The sequence below is a fragment of the Anser brachyrhynchus genome (genome assembly GCF_964034855.1).
Source record: "Anser brachyrhynchus genome assembly, chromosome: 16".
NCBI lineage: Eukaryota > Metazoa > Chordata > Aves > Anseriformes > Anatidae > Anser > Anser brachyrhynchus.
The window spans coordinates 16,206,213-16,225,430 of NC_137734.1; the positions used below are offsets into that span (position 1 = coordinate 16,206,213).

At 56.4% G+C, this 19,218-nt stretch overlaps 1 protein-coding gene across 19 annotated transcripts in view; it reads right to left on the reverse strand.

Annotated features, from left to right (window-relative positions):
• EPB41L1 (erythrocyte membrane protein band 4.1 like 1) overlaps nucleotides 1-19,218 on the reverse strand; it is an 80,319-nt gene that overhangs the window by 19,959 nt on the left and 41,142 nt on the right. For 11 of the 19 annotated variants that reach the window (XM_080558850.1, XM_080558854.1, XM_080558841.1 and 8 more), the window contains 14 exons: nucleotides 18,505-18,697; nucleotides 17,348-17,512; nucleotides 14,196-14,300; nucleotides 14,071-14,113; nucleotides 12,903-12,978; nucleotides 12,345-12,563; nucleotides 12,151-12,238; nucleotides 10,956-11,108; nucleotides 10,086-10,183; nucleotides 9,383-9,558; nucleotides 8,754-8,902; nucleotides 7,930-7,965; nucleotides 5,660-5,851; nucleotides 4,174-4,272 (listed from right to left, as the gene is read on the reverse strand). In XM_080558850.1, coding sequence (XP_080414976.1) covers nucleotides 4,174-4,272; nucleotides 5,660-5,851; nucleotides 7,930-7,965; nucleotides 8,754-8,902; nucleotides 9,383-9,558; nucleotides 10,086-10,183; nucleotides 10,956-11,108; nucleotides 12,151-12,238; nucleotides 12,345-12,563; nucleotides 12,903-12,978; nucleotides 14,071-14,113; nucleotides 14,196-14,300; nucleotides 17,348-17,512; nucleotides 18,505-18,672 — 1,767 coding nt within the window. In that variant the 5' untranslated portion in view covers nucleotides 18,673-18,697. The remainder of the gene's footprint in view (nucleotides 1-4,173; nucleotides 4,273-5,659; nucleotides 5,852-7,929; nucleotides 7,966-8,753; nucleotides 8,903-9,382; nucleotides 9,559-10,085; nucleotides 10,184-10,955; nucleotides 11,109-12,150; nucleotides 12,239-12,344; nucleotides 12,564-12,902; nucleotides 12,979-14,070; nucleotides 14,114-14,195; nucleotides 14,301-17,347; nucleotides 17,513-18,504; nucleotides 18,698-19,218) is intronic. The other 8 variants (XM_080558857.1, XM_080558843.1, XM_080558849.1 and 5 more) reach the window with 3 other exon arrangements.

Sequence of the window (19,218 nt, forward strand, 5' to 3'; positions counted from 1 at the left end):
TTGTACTGATGAGGAAGCCCAGCAGCCTCCTCAGCCATCCTAGGGTACATACTGCACACACACGAAGGGCAGGGCTGCAGGTCCTGCAGAGCTCACCACGGGGCTCCCATGGCCACTCTGGGCTGGCTCTGCCCACACCATGGGACGCCCAGGACACTGGCCAGTAGGACAGAGCCAGTGTTGCTTTTGCAGGGTGAGAGAAACTGGCCTTCTGCAGCACCTTCCTGCACGTCAGCCGCAGGGAGCTGGGGCTGGCTGCACTCTCCCTACTCAAACGAGGAAAACAAAGTAATGCAAAGGAGAGCTGGACCGGCAGTACCCTACACAGAGGGGCCAGGGTGAATGTTGGGAGTGGTTACACCCAGAATGGAAACCTAATTGATACCGAATAAAGAGAAACAGAGGACAGAAGGAAGCACAGAGAGAGAGAGAAGGGAAAACGAGATTAGAGGAGAGAGAGAAAGGAGGAAAAACAACTGGTAATGGAAAGGCCTCCACAAGGAGGGGAATCAGAAATCACAGAATTACAGAATGGTTTGGGTTGGAAGGGACCTTAAAGAACGCCCAATTCCAAACCCCTGCCATGGGCAGGGACACCTCCCACCAGCCCAGGCTGCCCCCAGTCCCATCCAACTTGGCCTTGAACACCTCCAGGGATGGGGCATCCACAGCTCCTCTGGGCAACCTGTTCCAGTGCCTCACCACCCTCAGAGTAAAAAAAGTCTTCCTTTTATCTAATCTAAATCTACCCTCTTTCAGTTCAAAGCTTCAGTTTAAAAATTGGTGAGAGCCCCCAACAAAAAAGATGCCACCCCCTAGTTCCTGCCTTCTTTACCAGGTGCCAAAGAAAGGTCTATGGCTGCTGGCACTCAGCATCGCAGGCTGTGGTGCTAGCACCACCTGGGCAGTCAGCATACCTAGTGCTGGCTCCTTTCCCTGCCACGCTCTGGTGAGAGCAAGCGGCTGTTGCACTGCAGCAGGAGGCTATGGAGCAGGCCTGCACCATGACAACTGGCTGTGAGCACTGAGGAGCCTAGACCCTTCAGTAGAGCCATCCTCCACCAGCTTCCCACAGCACCCCTTGCACAAGCCTCCCTGGTATCAATTCTCAGTGTACCCGCGTTCCCAAAAACTGCCTGCTCTGCAGGCCACTTTCTCCACATCTGCCTCCCCCAGTGGTCTCCTCACATGGTTTTGTTTCTTGTTGGTCCACAGAAGCCACAGCAGAGGTACTCAGTGACTCCCAGGCACATCTGTGTCTTTCATGGGTAAGTTTGACCCAGGAAGCACCACTACCATGAGCTAAATGGGTACCTTGGGCCTACCAGGATGCCCAGATCAGTTTCCAGCCTTTTCTGAACACTAGGAATGCTCATGGTTGATTCAGCCAGAGGACGGCTTACTTCCCTGAGGGTACAGCTCTTCTGGTCCTGCAACGCAGCCTCACCGATCGACCCTTTCTGCAGCCAATGCACTGATAGACAGGGCTTGAGCACAGGTACAGATCTCTTCAGCTTTTTCTTCCCTTTTCTCTGGTTGTAAGACAGAGTCCTTTTGGGGGAGACCTTCCCCAGACAAAGATGATGAGCCTGGTCAGGATCCTGCTCTGAGGTAAGGCTCTAGACAAATGTTGTTGTACATTAAAGAGCGTTAGGTTAAGTCTTCTGAAGCCTGGAACAATATGTTGATCCACAGCAGTACCTCATAACCAGTAAGGAAAAAACGAAATCTCCGGATTTATCTCTAAACCAGCTTCTCCTCAAACTTTCTTGGGATGAGCATAGCCCGTGCCAGGGAAACAGCCAACTGCCCTGTAGTATGTTCTGAACTCTCTGCTGCAGGTGGCTCAAGGCCAGCCCTGGCCACAGCTCTGGTTCCACAGCTCTTGGCAGCCCCCCAGAGCCTGAGGACTCCTGGGTACGTTCAGTGCAAACAGCTGGATACCTCCAGGAAAGCAGAGAACTTCTGGAGCTTTGGAGTTTTTTTTTTTCCCCCTAACACACCTTCTCCAGAGAACAGGAGCAGCTGGGAAGGACATTCTCACCACGGCCTTCATGTCACAAGAAAGGACAAACACGGAGACGGGAAAGAAATGCAACGACAATGTGGAACAGAGACAGCCTTCTGCACCTGATGGCTGCAGGCAAAGCTCACAACCTCAGAGGAGCCCAGAGCAGTCAGGAGGTTTTCCCTTTGGCACTGTTCCTGTTGTACCTGCCATTTTTCTTTGCTCCTCTGCAAAGAAAAGACCCAGCTCACCTGAAAGGAATGCACAAGCCTCACAATAAGGAGGGAAGAATTAATGAATCCAAGATCATGATGACACTGTTGTCACCAGAAGCTGAGGAGACTCCATCCAACTCCCAGTCCGGCACTCTTCCTCCAGCAAGAGTGAGAACCAAGGAGGGGAAGGTGGAGAAGTGACCACACGTAGGCAGGGGTGGCAGATAACCCAACCTCAGCAACCCCATGGGCACCAAGGGACTTTCCACTTGAGCACGATGCAAGCTCTGCAGATGTGCCGGTCTTCGTGCAATCATCCTCATGGGATCCTGACTTCCTCATGGAGAGCGCCAGCCACATGTGGGCAAGGCTGCATGCATCAGATGCTGAATGTCAGCTGCCAATGTGTGGAGAGAAACCTCAGGTGAGACCAGCTGGCTGTCAGCACCTCAGCACAGCCCTGGCACCCCAAGGGCCTCTGGAGGGCAGAAGAGAGGAACGCGTGCATTTAGTGCAGCGTGCACACCTCGTTGCTGCTGTTTCTGTGCACAGGCTGCAGCATTCTGCTCCGGCAGAGATTGCATCTCCCTTCTGTAGACAAGTGCAGTACTGGCACCTAGAAGTTCACAGCAACCCCCAAGTACTGGCACATAGAGGGGCCCAGAACAAAACAGGAGATGCTGCCACAGAGCCCAAGCCTCACTGAAGGTGCATTTATCCTTGCTGAAGCCCGAGGCTGTGCTCAAACCCTCACTCATATCCATCCCACCTCTCGGGGACACGTGCTTCAGCCCAGGTTCACACTCCAGCTGTCCTGGTGGAGCAGAACCTGCCCCTGCCAGCGCTGGGATCTCTAGCACCGAGCCAAGGGCTGCTCTGAGCTGCAGATGGGGCAGATGCTGCCTGTGTGGGCCGGGCAGCACAGGCAGTGGCCTGGGCCTAAGTTCAGTTTCCCCAAGCACAGTGGGACTGGACCCCAGTGGGGCCAACAAGCCAGGCCTGCCCATCCTGCCTTGGCTCATCTCCACAGCACAGTCCCCGTGCACAGGGAGGACTCCCGGTCACCCCGCTCGCAGCAGCATCACAGCCGGGGACATCAGGGAGCATCAGGGTGCAACCAACCTCGCCCTTGCCCCCTCCACCCCTCCCCTGTCCACCTGCCCCAGCCTGCTGCTGCTCCCCTGATGCCTTTTCTGGGGGCACTCAGGGAGGACACGCACCCCAGCACTGCTGTGCACTACATTTCAGCGCGGTTGGATCCAACCACATCAGAACCAAGTCTCGAAGACCACTTTTCTTCTTCTCAGTGCTATCTTTTTTCAGCTGTCCCAGGAAACAATCGCTATCACACGACAACGAACCCTGAACGCAAGGAGTGCTGTGCCCACGTCCCTCACAGGCAGGAAGCACACAAGGACTTGGAAGGCAGGGTGATCCTGCTGTGTACAGGTGCCAATCCAACATTTTTGATGCATCCAGAGGTGCCCTACTTCCGGGTGCCAGGGCCTCAGCAACTGTAACTGCAGCTGAAGGGAGGGGAAAGCACAAGGGATTGCTGAAGACAGCCTGTAGCTGGGTGCCTGTCTGCACCTGGAGGAGACACCTGCAGAGAACCTGTGCCGTGGTGCTCAGCACTTGCCTCCTGGGACCCCTGGCACCAGCTCCAGCATGGACCCTCACCCAGAGCACAGCCAACCCTGGGGGATGCCCTGCCACCACTCAAGGCCAGTGGGGCTTCACTGGAAGGTCTCCCAGGACCCTGTCTCACAGATTCAAAGCAATAGGAACAGGAGCAGATTCCACCAACAGCCCTGCCCCAGAGACCCATCCAGGGGTGCCAGCAAACAGCTTGAGCTCTGCTTAGAGGGCAGGAACGCCTCACACTGCCTGAGGGGCACCATGAGAGGGCAAACTGTGAAGCCAAGGGAAGAGAAAGGGGATGATGATAACCTCAGGAGAGGAGACAAGGCTTTTCTGCGTGAAAGACTCCATGCATAGGGAAGCTCCGTGCTCAGATGCAAAATCGTCTAAGGTGTCCTCTTCCATCCTCTGTGTCAGCACGGAAACCCCAGCACCCATGGGGAAAGAGAAAGAGAGAGAGAGGGAGGGAGGGAGAGAGACAGACAGACAGACACAGAAAGAGAGAGAGCACATGAGAAGGAATGAAGGAACAAATGGGTGGATGATGGATGGATGGATGAACAGAGATCACCAGCTATGCCAGGTCTAGATGTTACGTTTAGGTCTTTCTTTGCACACTATACATATGCTTCTAAAACAGATGTGAGGTTAAAAACCCTCCTCCTCTTTCTGGCTTGGCGCTTTGTTGAGGGGTTGTTACCTCCTGCAACTCTCCTCTGCCTGGGTTGCTCTGTAGCCCCAGCCGAGCCAGCCCCGTATCTCCAGGGGACCAGCAGGCACATGTGCACACCACAAATTCCCCATGGAGAGGCCCCAGACGAGCCTCCCCCAGAGCCCCTCCTCATATCGCAGTGCCATGACCTCACTTGCTCAGTGAAACAGTTCCAGGACAGAGCTGGGGCAGGGAGTGCCCCACACGCAGAGTGTATGAGGCCTGAAGCTCACGGCTGCTGGCTCCACAGCTCTTGCAGGGGAGAGGACGCTGAGGTGGGGAGAGCAAGCATGGAGGGTCCGGTGCTCTCAGCCCACATGGGAGGGAGGGAGAGGGTGTCCGAGCTGTGGAATACCCTCACCATTGAGGCCTGGGCCACTGCCTGGGCTGAGCCAAGCACGAGCCCAACCCTGTGCAGCACCCAGCTGCACTGAGGGGGGGGGGGGGGGGGGACGGACGGACGGACTCTGCACAGCCCAGATGTCCTGCTCCAGCACCCCAGGCATCTTCCTTTCTCTCCTAGGGCAGATGTCCCACTGCAAAGCCAGCAGATAAAATGCCAGGAGGAGAGGACACAAATGCAGAATCCCAGCACAGCACCACTCAACCCAGCACCCCTCCTCCGGCTCCCACCAACCAGGTCGTGGCAGGTCAGTGTGCCACAGAGCACCTCTGTGCAGGAGCCCAGCCCCGCACTCCTGGGGACACCCATCAGACAAGACTTGCACAGGGTGCTGACAAGCAGGAGCCCTGATAGGATAAAGGGTGAAGAAGGCCCCATCTCACAGCCCAACCCACAGGTAACAAACACATCCCCCTGAAAAGGACCAGTTTGACCCCATGCAGTGCCTGGGCATAAAGGGAGATCACTACCAGCAGAGAGGAAACAGTTAGCTCATTACAAAACTTGGAGACAACAGCCTGGCCAGAGGCTCCCTTGCTTTACCCGCTGTGCCCAACACACAGCTCCCACTCTGCTCTCCCCAGGGCTGTGCTAGAGGCAGAGACCAGGAGCCCAGCAACTGATGAAGACCTCCCCATGAACAGCTTGATCCCATCCATAAGACAAGCAGCAGAACAAACCTCGCTGGCCTTTTCTGGGGTTCCCTTCGGTGTTTCATCCTCATGTTTGGGCGAGGAAGAGGCTGGTGAGGAAGGCAGCCTCCTGTCCCGGTCCCTGTGAACCAGCTTGCTGTTGGGCTCCTTCAGGGTCCGTTTCAGCTCATTGATGCTGGCCTGATGCTTTAGCAAAACATCTTCTGGCTTGTCTAAAAACTTGGGGAAGGAGAGAGGAAGGTAATCATGGTTAAAGCACTAGCCAAGGCAAAAGAGACAATCAGGGACGCTGGGGAGAGGTTGCTTTACACTGGGCTTGAATTTAGGGTCTCAAGAGCCAAATGTAGAGCGTATAAGAGCACCCTGGGCTGCAGTTCTCACTTAAGACCATTGCAGGGAACTGCAAGTGGTGGAACACCCACAGTGGTCTTCCTTCTGTGCAGGGCACAATATGTCCCTTTGGCATCTCCAGCATGGCCTGCTGAGGATGAGCTGAACCATCTACAGAAGAGAGAGGGCTCTCCTTAGGGATCAGGCAAGGGATAGGGGCCCACTGGAAATATCAGCAACCTCATCTGTGCTGCTCTCACATGCAAGGCACAAAAGGACCAAGAGCCTCTGTCCCAGCAGGGCAGGAAACTGGCCAGTCCTCTGAGCAAGAGCTTCAGGGAGTCGCCCATCGGCATTTCTGAAGGAGTGCCTTCAAAGGGGGGTTTCTGCTGAAGGGCAAGAGGTCAAGGGCTGGTCAAAGATGACCAACACGGATCCAAACCTGCATCAACATGGACCAGCTTGGGCCCAACAGCAGTCTGGGGTGGGGTTGGGTCTTGCCTGCTGTAGAAAGAGGACAGCTCAGAGAGCTCAAGCGCAAGGTTACATTTAGGTGTTAAAGAATCCTTTGGTGATGTTACAGGCACCAGGGTGGCTCCCCTTGTTCTGCCGCAGAGGTGGGCAAACTAGCTCCGAACAAGAACCCAGCTTCTGCTTCAAACTCAAACCTGGTTTGAGGTTCGAAAGGAGTCAGCTGAAGCATCTCCCCTCCCCCATATCTCTGCTCAGTGAAATCCCAGAGATCCAAAGGAGTCCCATGAAAAGCTCAGACAAATTATACAGATCGTGAAGGTTCAGCAGAATTCATGGACAAACTCCCCTGTCCACTTGCATGTGCTTCACGGTTTGCCCACCTCTAGGCTCAGGGTAGTGCCAGGGGGCACAGGGCTGCGGGAGCAGCACATGCACATGCAGCAGGGTTAAGCAATGAAGCAGACAGTGGAGGGACCATGACCAGTGTTGGGCTGGGGGGCGAGACGCCAGCCTGCAGGAGCCGTGGTGCCCACCGCACCAGCAGGGTTTGCCCTGCTGTGCTGAGCAGGATGCCAAGGGCTGCATAGAGGAAGTGCAGCAAGCCCCATCTCATGGCCACTTGGCTAGCACTGCTAGGGCTGCACTGGCCTCTGTTGACTGGTCCAGCGATGATCCAAACCCCACTCTGAGTAGAAGAGAAACCTGGAGAGCAACTGTGAATTTTAGGCTGGGATGAATCGGCAGACCCAGGCCGGGGGTATCTCTGCTGCCCATTTCTGTTGGAGGTAGCACCGCAGGCACAGGTAATTTGTGTGACGGGAGAACACAGCCTCCCTCCTGCCTGCAATAGCTCACCCTGGCCAGGCCAGCCACAGTTGGTCGGGAAGCCCCTCCGCTGCATGGGGGTGGCTGTCAGTGTCTGCCTCTGACAGGTCAGCGCCAAAGGATGCTCAGGGACTCGTTTGCTCCCGGCAGGGCAGAAAGGCAGCAAGGGGCTTCGTGAAAAGCGAGCCTCTGTGCAGGGCACGTGACGCACAGCCCAAGTCAGGAAAGCCAAAAGCAAAGCATAGGCCAGGAGGTGGGAACGATGGGGCCAGCCTGTGCCGGGGCTGTCTCTTCAGTGGGAGAGATAGGGCCACAGGGCTGGACAGAGAGGAGACATGAGGAGAGGACATGGAGGAGTCAGTAACATGAGCAGAAGCCAAGTCTTCCCAATGGGCCAAGGACTCGGCATGGTGGCCTGGCCGTTGTGCCTTGGGAGGGCTCTTGCTCACACATACAGTTAGGACTACCTTACTTAGTGGGATAGAAGATGCTGTGTGTGCTCTGGGGCAGATCCCCAGCTGTCTGCTCATCGGGTGTCTCTAGCAGGCCAACCCCCCGCCTCGGTGCATCTTGTATTCCAGTAAATAGGGTGACACACAGTGGTGCTTTGAAAAGGATGGACAATATGATGCACCGATGAGAACTAAGATACTCCAGAGAGAGAATACCTCCTGCTTGTGCCTGGGGGTTGTTTCGTGCTCCGGCTGGCAGCAAAGAGAGGGTTAAAAGTAACCAGCAGGGTCAGTCGAGGAAACTTCTCAAGAGCATCACAGTTAAGTTGAATTCAGGTGCCTGCACAGGGCCTGGCTGTGCCCCCCTGCCCCCAGTCAGAACCGGTTATCAGCACAGGAGGACTGAACCCCGGCTCAGTACAGGGCTGAGACGGGCTGGGCTGTTCCCTGAGCCAACCCAGGGCCAGGGCAGAGAGCAGAGGGCCATAGCTGCACAACAATGGGGCTGTGGGCACGGCCACGGGATCCCCAAGCAGGGCCGTGTAGAGCTACAGGGTGCCAAGGGAGCAGGGGCCCAGCATGCTTCCCATGGCTAGGGAACTCCTTGCTTGCATAGTGGTGACCACTGGCACGCCTGGCCCTTCCCCATCCTGCACACCAGCATGGGACCGCCCCGTGATCAGCACTGCTTGGGGACCAGTCCTGCCTAGGGACTGGGCTCTGCTGGGGGCCAGCCCTGAGGAAAGCTGGAGGGTGCTGGGGAAATCGGAGCTGCTGGTAGGGTGTGACAGCTCTGTGTCCAGCGGTGAGGCCAAGAGCCATGCCCCCAAGCAGGACGGGTCACACCAAGCACTGGGCTTGCCTGGTGGAGAAAGGGCTCCAGATGACTCTGTCCTGATGTGACCCTTCCCACCTGCAGCATGGCCCTGAGACAGGGAGATGGAGCCCTGATGCCCGTGTCCCAGCCTGCTGCATGTCTGCTGTGGGCGTGGGCCAGCCCACCCACCTAACTCACGGTCCTCTGCCCACGAGGTCTGTACCTTCAGCTCCTTGATCTTTGTTGGGGTAGTCACCTCCTCGTCCTCCGTCTCGGACCGTCTCCCACTGCCAAACTCACCATCCTCATCCTGCTTCTCACCCTCTGCTCCAGCATCGTGGTTCTCGCTGACGGAGGCTGGGCGTGAGAACTCTGGGTGTGCAGGGAGAGCCCAGGTCACAGGCAGCAAGCATTTTTTCCCAGCCCTACCTGCCCCACCAGCCCTCCACCCCAGCCTGGCTAGGAGATGGTGGCTGTGGAGCCCCAAGAGCATCTGTAGCAGGAAAGACGTGTCCTAGGGCTTCCTGATGGTGCTGATGACCCAAAGTTCAGCCCACTTCTCCCTCCCTGCACCAGCCTGGCTTCCACACCTGCTTTGTGCACAAGGAGCTGGGGACAGCCCCATCCCCAGGCTGCCCAGACCCCAGCCCTGGCTCAGCGGAGCCAGCTGTGCCTGCGGCCCTGCTGCTCACATGGTTTGAGCCACCACTTGGTGTGGGGACAGGCCATGGGCACCTAGTCAGGGACAGCCTCCAGAAGTGACCCTGGCTGCACCCCTCTGAACCTTCCTCCTTGCCTCCTTGCTCCCGCCAGCGGACCAATCTCCCTCCCCCTCCCCAATTTGGGGCATACCTCCATCAAGGCTGCGAGACATGGTGTACCGTTTGCTGGAGGAGCGCTCGAAGAAGGGGGCTGGGCGGTCAATGAGGGCGCTGGCCTGCCGTGTCTGTGCCTGCGTCCGCCCGCTGTAGCGAAACTTGGAGCCCATCACCAGGAAGCCCTTCGGGGGTGGCTCTGGGGACACCAGCCTGGGGATGGGAGAGGTGGGGTCGCATCGGCGAGTCCCAGCCATGCCCCCCAGCACTGCCCCCCAGCACCGGTGTGCAAAGCAGAGCTGAGACCACGGTGAAGGAGAGGGGCCAGCCACAGCGCAGGGCTAAAGGAGTGATGGGGGGAATTCAGGGCCGTAAGACGAGGACTGAACCAGCAAGTGGTCCTGGGCAGCAGTGGCACAGGGCAGCCAACAGAGCAGAGACAGCTCCCCACATGAGGAGGACAAACGAGAGCCTCCACACCTGGAGCACAGCAGGTCTGTGGCTGACAGAGGGGCAGAGCTGTTCCCTCCCTGCACACGAAAGGTAGAGTGGCCAGACCCAGGGGGCTGAAAGGCAGGGGACAGCCCACCCGCAAAGAGTGGGAGGATGGCCAGCTCCTGCCTGGGAAGGGCACAGGCAGCTGGGACACTGCAGGAGCTCCCCTTCCCCACACGAATATGCTGGAATGGGCCAGAGGCAGGAGCATGCCTGCCTCTGAGGCCTGGAAAAGGGCTCCTCACCTGAAGAAGGTGTGATGCTCTATGCAGACCTTCCAGAGACGCTTGGCAGAGCGGTGGTTGGGCAGCTTGAAGCCAATGGTGCTCTCAAACTGCTCGTACTTGGGGGAGATAGAGACATGCTGTTACAGGCAGATCCTGCCCTAGAGGATACGGTGGGATGGGATCTGCCTTGCCAAGGCCCTCAGGTTGCCTTGGCAGGAGCCATGACACACAAAACATCTTCAAAACAATGCTGGAAAGTTCCATGCCCAGTCCCACTGGGTGGTAGGATCATACCGCCTAAATTTTTGACCTAAGCACTTTCCTCAACTGTAAATGGATTTTCAGTGAGAGAGAAACTCCCTCAAGAAACATAAAACTTTTACGGCTTGTTTTGGCTAGAGAGAGTCTCTCTCTCCATCTCAGATGTGCTGTCCACTGGGAAATGTGTGGGTGGAAATGCATTTTCCCATCAGTGCAAGTAAAAGTAAAGAGAGTGAAAGTAAAGTCAGAAAACAATGATAGAAAACGAACGAAAAGCCTCTTTTTTTTTTTTTTTGAAGTATGGAAGACAAATATCAAAAACGGTCCTGAAATTCCCTTCCTGGGACACCTTCTTTTACCAGCAGGGTCACAGTGTCTGGCTTACGGGGAAAGGAGTGTGGGGTGTCCTGAGCCTGCTGAACTGCTGTGGCCAAAGACATCATGTCAGTGAGAAAATGAGAGTGCAAACAAGAAAGCACTTGCTGAAAACCTCCATTCACCACAGGAGCTATCCTCTCTCGGCCAGCTGAGGCCATTAGCTTGGGACTCCTGGGGCAGAAGATGAGGCTAGGAAAGGATCTCCCCACACAGCTCCACTTCAGGCTGCGCTGGGCCCATTGCACTCACCTCACCAGGGCGGATTTTGATGTAGAAGTTGCTCCTCTTATAGGAAATTTTAAGGATCTTGGGCCAGGCAAAACGGTTGATCCTCAGCCGGTCCCTGTAGATGAGCAGGCCGTTGGCACAGACGCCCAACATGATGTCAATGCCCTCTGAGTCCTGGAGGAGGCGAGAGGGACAGGAGGAGATGGTTCAGCAGCCCAGTAAGGACCAGTCCATTCTGGAGTGCCATGCTCCCTCCTGCCTAGCACTCTAAGTGGGACAAGTTGGCAGAGGTCACAGAATCACAGGATGGTTGAGGTTGGAAGGGACCATGTGTTTCAATCTCACTGCTCAGGGAAGGCCACCCAGAGCTGGTTGTACAGGACCATGTCCAGACGGATTTTAAATACCTCCAAGGAGGGAGATTCCACAGCCTCTCTGGGCAACCTGTGACAGTGCTGTGACAGTCGCCCATATAGTAAAGAAGTGTTTCCTGATGTTCAGAAGTAACCTCCTGTGTTTTAGTTTGTGCCTATTGCCTCTGGTCCTGTCCCTGGGCACCACTGAAAAGAGCCTGGCTCTGTCCTGTCTGCACCCTCCCTTCAGGTATTTATAAACATTGATGACCCTCTTCCAAGCCTTCTCTCCTTCAGGCTGAACTGTCCCAACTCCCTCAGCCTTGCCTCATATGGGAGGTGCGACAGTCTCTTCAGCATCTTGGGGATCCCAGAACTGGACATAGGGCTCCAGGTGTGACCTCACCACTGCTGAGCAGAGGGGAAGAACCACCTCCCTTGACCTGCTGGTAATGCTCTGCCTAATGCAGCCCAGAATACTATTGGCATACTCTGCTGCAAGAGCACAATGTTGATCGACATTCAACTTCCTGTCCCCCCCAGGACCCTCAGGGTCTTCCCTGACCAGCTGCTTTCCCGCCAGGTGCCCCCAGCATGTCTTGGAGCCTGGGCTTGTTCCTCCCCAGGGGCATGACTTGGCACTTCCCCTTGCTAAAACAACAGTTCCAGCCCTGTTCAGCTCTTGCACTTAACGGGCACCCAAAGCAGCTTGCACATTTAAACTCTCTCTCTCGTCACTGCACCAACTGTAGGAAACAGGAGCTGGAGCTACTGTAAACCCTGATGTGCCAGGGGTGTGCTGGCACCAGGGCAGAACAGGGCTTGGCGTTGGCCATCGCTCCCACAGCTCCACAGCCCAGTACCTTGGCATGGTGCAGGTCCACCCCGTACATGGAAAGCTTCTTTGCGTTCTCCAGGAAATGGATTTCTGCTTCCCCAGGAGTCATGCCCCTGCAGAGAGACAGAGACAGGGACACATGGCCAGACGCCCCACGAGGCACAGGCCAGTTCCCCAGTGCCTTCCCTCACCAATAGCCTGTCCCCTCCCGCAGCTCACCGGTAGGTCTTGTGCAGTTCCATGATGCGCTCTTCCAGCTCCCGTGTCTGGTTGGGGGCGAAGCGAAGCTCGCTGACATAGTTGCCCACGTGCTCCTCGGCATCGTAATCGCCCAGTTCAGCCTGCACGGCATATGAGCCCAGCAGGGCGTGCGTGACGAAGGAGCAGGGGAGGCGCCCTGTGATGATGTCCGCACGCAGCTGCAGGCACAGGTAGTATCTGCAGAAGGGGACAGAGGGTAAGAGCAGGGCAGAGGCGCATGCCCTGGAAGCAGGCTGGGGCTCCCTGTGGAGGCTCTGCATGTAAAGAACACCCACTCTGCACCACTCTCCGTGGGACTGCCACCTCCAATAGATGCCTTCCCAGCCCCATTCTGTGTGATTTAGAGATGCCATGCACAGAAGAAAGACAGCGAGCCTCTGACAACTCCCCTGGCTACCCCTGCTGCTGTCCTGAGTGCTGCCCCTCCTCACGCTTCCCGCCTGGCCCTCTGGAAGCTGTTCCAGCAGCTGTGCCCAAGGGCACACCACGTTGTAGGCTCCTAAGGGCAGTCCTCACCTTGTGATGTCCTCCGTGAGCTGGGCAGGGTCAGGAGGGTAAAACTTCACAGTGAAGGCGAAGTTCCAGAGTCCACCTAGCAAAAGTAGGGAGCAGTAAGGGCAGGGGCTACACTGGCTGCCTGCAGGAATCTCCCTCACTCCCGCACACGGAGTGCACACAGCATCCAGGCATTTATTAAAGGGTCCCAAGACTCCACCCAAGCCTGGCACAGGGTCAGGAAGCTCCAAAGGCTGCCATGAGGCAGATGAACCCCTGAGAGGTTGTGCAGCTCCCAGCTGCTCTAGCCACTCAACTGTCAGGACAACAGTGCAATTTGGGTAAACGTCCCCAAACAGCTGGGGATAGAAAAGCATCACATCTTGGGACCCATCAGCTCAGCTCACTCCATGCAGAGACTAACACTGTCACAGCAAAAGCCTCACATGTCCTAGTGAGGTGACATCATAGGCAACAGCCCTTCTGCCACTCCAGTGCATGGTGCAGCAAGGCAACACCTTGGACAAAGGCACCCCTGCATCCCAGCACCCATCCCAGTAAGCTCACCCTGCCTCCACCCATCCCCATCCTCCCTGCTCTGGGCAAGAGGAGATGGCACCCAGGGCGGGGACCAAGTCTCGGATGCTCTCCAGAGGCACAAACTGGGTCTGTGATGCCCACACCTGTCACGAACAGGAGGGGAGGTGGGCAGGGCTAACAGGCACCTGAATAAGCTGGGCCGTTCCTGGCCTTGACCATGCCTCAGTGCTTGAGTTTGTTGGAGTGCCCCGTCAGTTGATTTAACTTACTAACCTGACAGAAAAGGACGATCATTTTCTGCCACACTACTAAAATGAGCTGATGGAGGGCACAGCAAGGACTGAGCAGCCAGGGACAGCGCACTAGGGAGGGGGCAACGAGCAGGGAGGCTCTCTGCCACAGCAGCTGAACCTGCACAGGGCCTGGTTTCCAGCCACTACCTCCCAGGTTTCTCATGTGTGACCCCGTGGAACACCAGGCTCCCGGCAACATCCCTGCCCTGTCCTGTGATCAGCCGGGGACCTGGAACCCACCAAGGGCACAAAGTTACAAGTGGAGGTGAGGGCTCAGCCCAGCCGCAAACAGTGGCTGGGGCCGAGCTGTCTGGGAGCCCAGCACTGGGGAGGAATGGCCCTCCCCAACCACTTACTGCGGATCTGCTTCTTGATCTCCTTGGAGGGGTCCAGCCAGTTCTGAAAGGAGGAGACAACATGTCAGCGGGCTGGGGACCCCACTCAGCAGTGGGGTGGTTGTAGAGGGGTTCCCCATCCTCACCTTCTGGCTGTCGGAGTCGCAGAAGGTAAGGCCGAAGTAATCCTTCTCCAGAAGGTTAAGGTGCTCACACACCATGTCGAAGAGGACCTGGCCTCGGGCATGCTTCTGCAGGAGACACAGAGAGGCTCACGGTGAACCAGCTCCCTCGTGTCGCCAGAGAGCCAGCAGGAGAAGGCAGCACCCGTTGGACACAGGACACCTCTGTCCCCGCCTGCATCGGTGTTAGCTGGGAGCAGCCCCAGGATCAGCGCAGCCCTGGCCCCCCCAGGCCACCACACAAAACTGCTGGGGGCTGCCTTTGAGAGCAGCCCCCTTGTCTGGCAGTGCTTGGCCTGGGCCCACGGACCCCATCGGGGCACCATGTGCTGTTCCCTGGCCACACAGCCCACGGTGCAGCCCGTGGCAGGTCCCACAGGTCGGGGGAGACCCAGCAGCCACCTGGCTCATCCCCCATCACACCAAGGGACGGTGGTGCCAAACCAGAGCAGGGTGCAGCCAGACCAGGCACCTCTGCTCCAGAGCAAAGGGTTGGGACAAACACGTCCCAGACCTCGTGGTGGATGCTGCTGCCTGTAGACCAAGCTCCTTCCCAACGCCCTCCTCACAGCACAGCAGGACGGAAGAGAAGCACGAAGAGCCTAAGACGCATGCTACGATGGAGGATGCCCTCATTACTGGTCCTTTGAACTCCCTTGTGTATTTTCTCGTCACTACCAGTGGCAGTGAGGCCCCTGATTGCTCACGGAGAGGCTCATATGTTTCTCACGCATTTACAGACTTCTCCGACCAGTAGCTCCTGATTTACCCTCTCTGAGGTACCCATTTCTTTGAGTACCTCTACCAAGCGCTACAGCACTGGAGCCACTCACACAGAAACCAGCACAACTACAATGTCTCACTGCTGCCAGACCCCAGCCCTGAGCTCCTCCTGACATCCAGATCTCCTCCAGACCCCAGCATTTCCTGCCATACCCTTTCTATATCTTCCCCTTCCCGCTAACCCAGATTTCCATGGCAGGGGTTCAGCACACAGCACATGGAAGGGTGTAACACCAAATGGTTTGATTTCCCTTTCTGATTTTTACAGAATTAAGCATTAACATCCTCTGCGTGCAGACAAGGCAAAACTATTTCCATGGGGCCCAACAGAGAGAAAGAAGAAATTCAGCACAAGCCTTTCTGCGCTAAACAATTCCTCCTCCTCTCCCCTACACCCCAAATTACATTTTTAGACAGCAGAAGCTCCGTGTTTGCTGAGTCAACCCTGTCCTCTGCACTGCAACAACAGAGAACTTGACCTCACTGTGAATAAAGCCCTGCATGCCCCAGCTCACTGCCAACATCAAGCACTGGGAACAAAACCAGACTAGAAACAAAGCCTAGGGGGGGCTGGGACTGTAATGCTCTGCTTTTCCTAAGCTTGTTGAGAATCATTGTTCTGCTAACAAAGCAGCCAGCCATTGTACATCCCAGATTTGTCTTTGCATGCAGGTTTTGCTTGGCAAATGAGAATGGGGATCTGGGGAAGGATGACACCACCACATGCTGCTTCAGGGCTGACCGAAGTCACTCCTTTGCCCCATGAGCCCACTGCAGTCACAGGAGCACTCGGCTCTGGTTATATTGTTGGGAGAGACTTTCATCTTCATGACAATCCATCTTTCCACAGCCACCAAAGCTCTCTGTGACAGACTTTACCACTAAAGTGACAGTAAGGGCTGCTGGAGCACAGAGATCAAAGGCACCACTGCTGGTGCTGGAACCCAGAGGCCAGACCTCCCCCGCCAGCTGCCTTGGGGCATTCACTATTCCTGTGCAGCCACAGAGAGCAGGAGCGTTCCTTATGTTCATTAATCCTGCGCAGCCGAGACCTCGTGGAGCCAGGACCTGCATACAGATGCAGGTCTGCTGTGCGCAGCCTGAGCTGTTGCCACCCTGCTGAGAACAAAAACCCCTCCACCCACTCACCAGCAGCAAGTGCAAAGGTCTCCCTGACAAAGGCTCCAGGATCTCTGCTTCTGAACAGTTTCAACTTCTGCATTTTTAAGCAAAGTTTCTCAGAAATGTCCCTCTGACCAGGAAGATGCTGCAGGTCAGAGACATGCTACCTCCTTGAATGCAGGCAGGAGACAGAAGCAAGTGCAGAAATGGGCACGCCCGGCCCACAACCCTTCTCCGAGCTGCCTCTTCCCCATAGTGGGTTCACAGAGCCCCCACCCCAGCCCAAACTCTGGGCTTGATTTAATTCTAGGTGTCTCCTAACCCTGTGCTGACAGCAGCTGAAGCAGGCCTGCAGCATATCCCAGCGTAAAGGTGGCCACTGGCGGGCGCCAGTCCCTTCTGTCCCTTCCTGCAGCAACAGCCACTACCAGGGAAGCACACGCTCGCCCACACTCTCATTGCACGCTTGCAACACTGCACAAATAGTGAGCAGCCCACACACCCACAGCAGGGTGCCCAGGCCCGCTGCTCTGCCAACGCACATGAGGGTGCATCGACAAGGACATGCATGTGTATCACCTTTATTTACTCACACACACGCACTGCTGCCAGGCTTCAGCACACGTCCCAGATGGTCCCTGGCCTGCCAGTTTTATGGGGAAGGACACAAGGGATGAAAACAGGGAGAATGGGGTGAGGTGCAGTTTGTAATGCTGCCAAAACCCATGTGGGTCTGTGTGCACACATGAAAACCCATCTCGGGGAGCCATGTGTATCTGCACATGTTGGCCTCTTTGCACAAACACATGCACACACATCCTCTGCCTTGGCACGTGGGACAGCAAACACGCTGTGCTCTTGAGGTGTCAACAGAAACGCTGGCATACATATGTGTCATGCACATATTTTCATGCAGAGCTTTATCTCCATCTATTAAGCTTCTGCTTTCTACACACTGTTTTCCATAGCGAGTAGCTAACAAATTTGGACTCTAAAAGCTGAAATTTCCTGCTAAGATTTTTTTGTTTGTTTTGAAATTCCAACTTAAACGGTCATTTCTGTGGATCATTTTGTCTGTATGACAAGCACTCCAAAGCTGTCCTTGGAACAGCCCTGACATAAGGACTTGCTGGAGGCCAGCTGTGGGCTGGGCAGGGTTCCTAGGCTGAGACATGTCCCCTGCTCAGCTCCGGTGCGCTCCTCTGACTCACCTCCACTTCGCACTCATACTCAGAGGCATCAAGCAGGGTCACTCTGCAGAGGGCACTCTTGATTTTCTTGTTAATTTTCTGGGGCGACTTCTGGGTCTTGCTAGGCGTTGTTTTATCAGAGAGCCCATCGGTCTCGCTGTAGTCCTTTTCCTCCATGTCTGTGCCCTGGAGGGTGAGAGATGCACAGAGTTACTTGGCACTGCTGCCAGGATGGGAGCCCTTGCAAGGCCAGCAGAGGAGGCCAGCACTGCCTCTGCCCCTTAGCAATACAGGATCCCAAAGCTAGGAGCTCACCCCTGAGCCCCCACCCCCAACCGTTGCCACCGTCACGGTTGGAAGAGAGACTGCAAAAAGAACACCTGTGGGCCTGTTGTTGGTCCAGCAGCTGAGACCTCCCTATCTGGCTGCCTCCTGCAGCAGGCAGGGCTGAGGCAGCTCCGTGGCTGCTGGAAGCACTGGCAGCAGCATGGAGCTGGGGCTCCCCTGCCTGGTGGCAGCTCTTAGGGAACTGCAATTGCTCCCAGCCCTGCTGGGGCAGCTCAGCTGCTGGGACACTTGGCCACCTGCTTCCTTCTCCTGCCCCAGAACTGCATGAAGCACCAGTGCCATTTCTAGCCACTATCAGCACTTTGGACCTTTTTTTTTTTTTCCTGTGCACAGGCACTACTGCTCTGCACAGGCTGGTGCAGGCAGCTGTGAGGCAGCCAGCAGAGCCCATGCACTGCACCAGGCGTGTAGGGCTCCCACACATACATGCCCAGGCTGCCTTGCTCAGGAAGGGAACCGCAGCGCAGAGCTTGGGAAAAGTGGCTGTGCCAACCCCACGCCCAGTAGGCAGGGCCTCTGCCCTGTGCCAGGGGGCACACCTGACCCCCAGAGAAGTCAAGAGGCTGCAAAGCCACAGCACAGCAAACGGCCCTGCAGAAAGCAGTGCTTACATATGTAGGGTCTGTCACAGAGCAGCTGGGGCCACCTACTCTCTGCGGCAGCAGGCTTGGGGGCTGGACGAGCTGAGTGCCAGGCCCTGCCCTGCTCCAAAGTATGGGTCTGATGCCAGGAGCTGCTGGCAATGGCTGAAGGCCTGATGGGCGTCCAGACCCACAGTCTTTCCCTTGCCGTCCCACCTGGGCCACAGCTCCTGTCCCTTGCCTACTCACCGGCTCCATGTTTCGGGTGTCGGGCTGCGCCCCAGGCTTCTCGTTGGCCTCAGCTTCCCGGCTGGCAGCCACGGCAGTGGGGCCGTGGGTGGCTGCCTCCAGCTGCTGCTGCGAGGCCTCCTCCTGCGCGTTCTTCACCTCCGAATCAGGACCTGTCTCTGTTGTCATGGCTGCTCGTCACCCTGCCCTGGCACTAAGACAGAGAGACAGAAAGCGTCACACCAGCAGCCCAGCCCCACACCAGCAGCCCTGCTCCCTGCTCCCATGTGGACCCAAAGTCCCTAGCATCGAGCTGCCCCAGCGCAGACTGCTATGTGCATTCTGCCCTGCCAGCCACGGATGAGAAAGAGCTCAGCCTCCAACCCTGCGGCAGCCTGAGGCTGGGGCATGGAGAGGGATGGCAGCACCTCAACCCAATGGCAGCTGCAGCCGGCTGGGGAGCTGGGTGCAGCAGGGCAGGCAGGGTGCATGGGGGCAGGCAGAACGCCAGGCTCCCTCCCCAGCACTGTACTCACAGAGCTGGGGCTGTATCCCTGCTCTAGGGCCTTTGGTAACTGCAGCAGAATGTATGTATATATATCTCCTACATAAATATGTATAAATATTTATACACGGAATATATATATATAAAACCAATGAAAGATTTTATTCTGGGAAGAAAAAATCAGGCTTTGAGTCAGGTTAAAATGCTGCATTAACACAGGAATTTGCAAT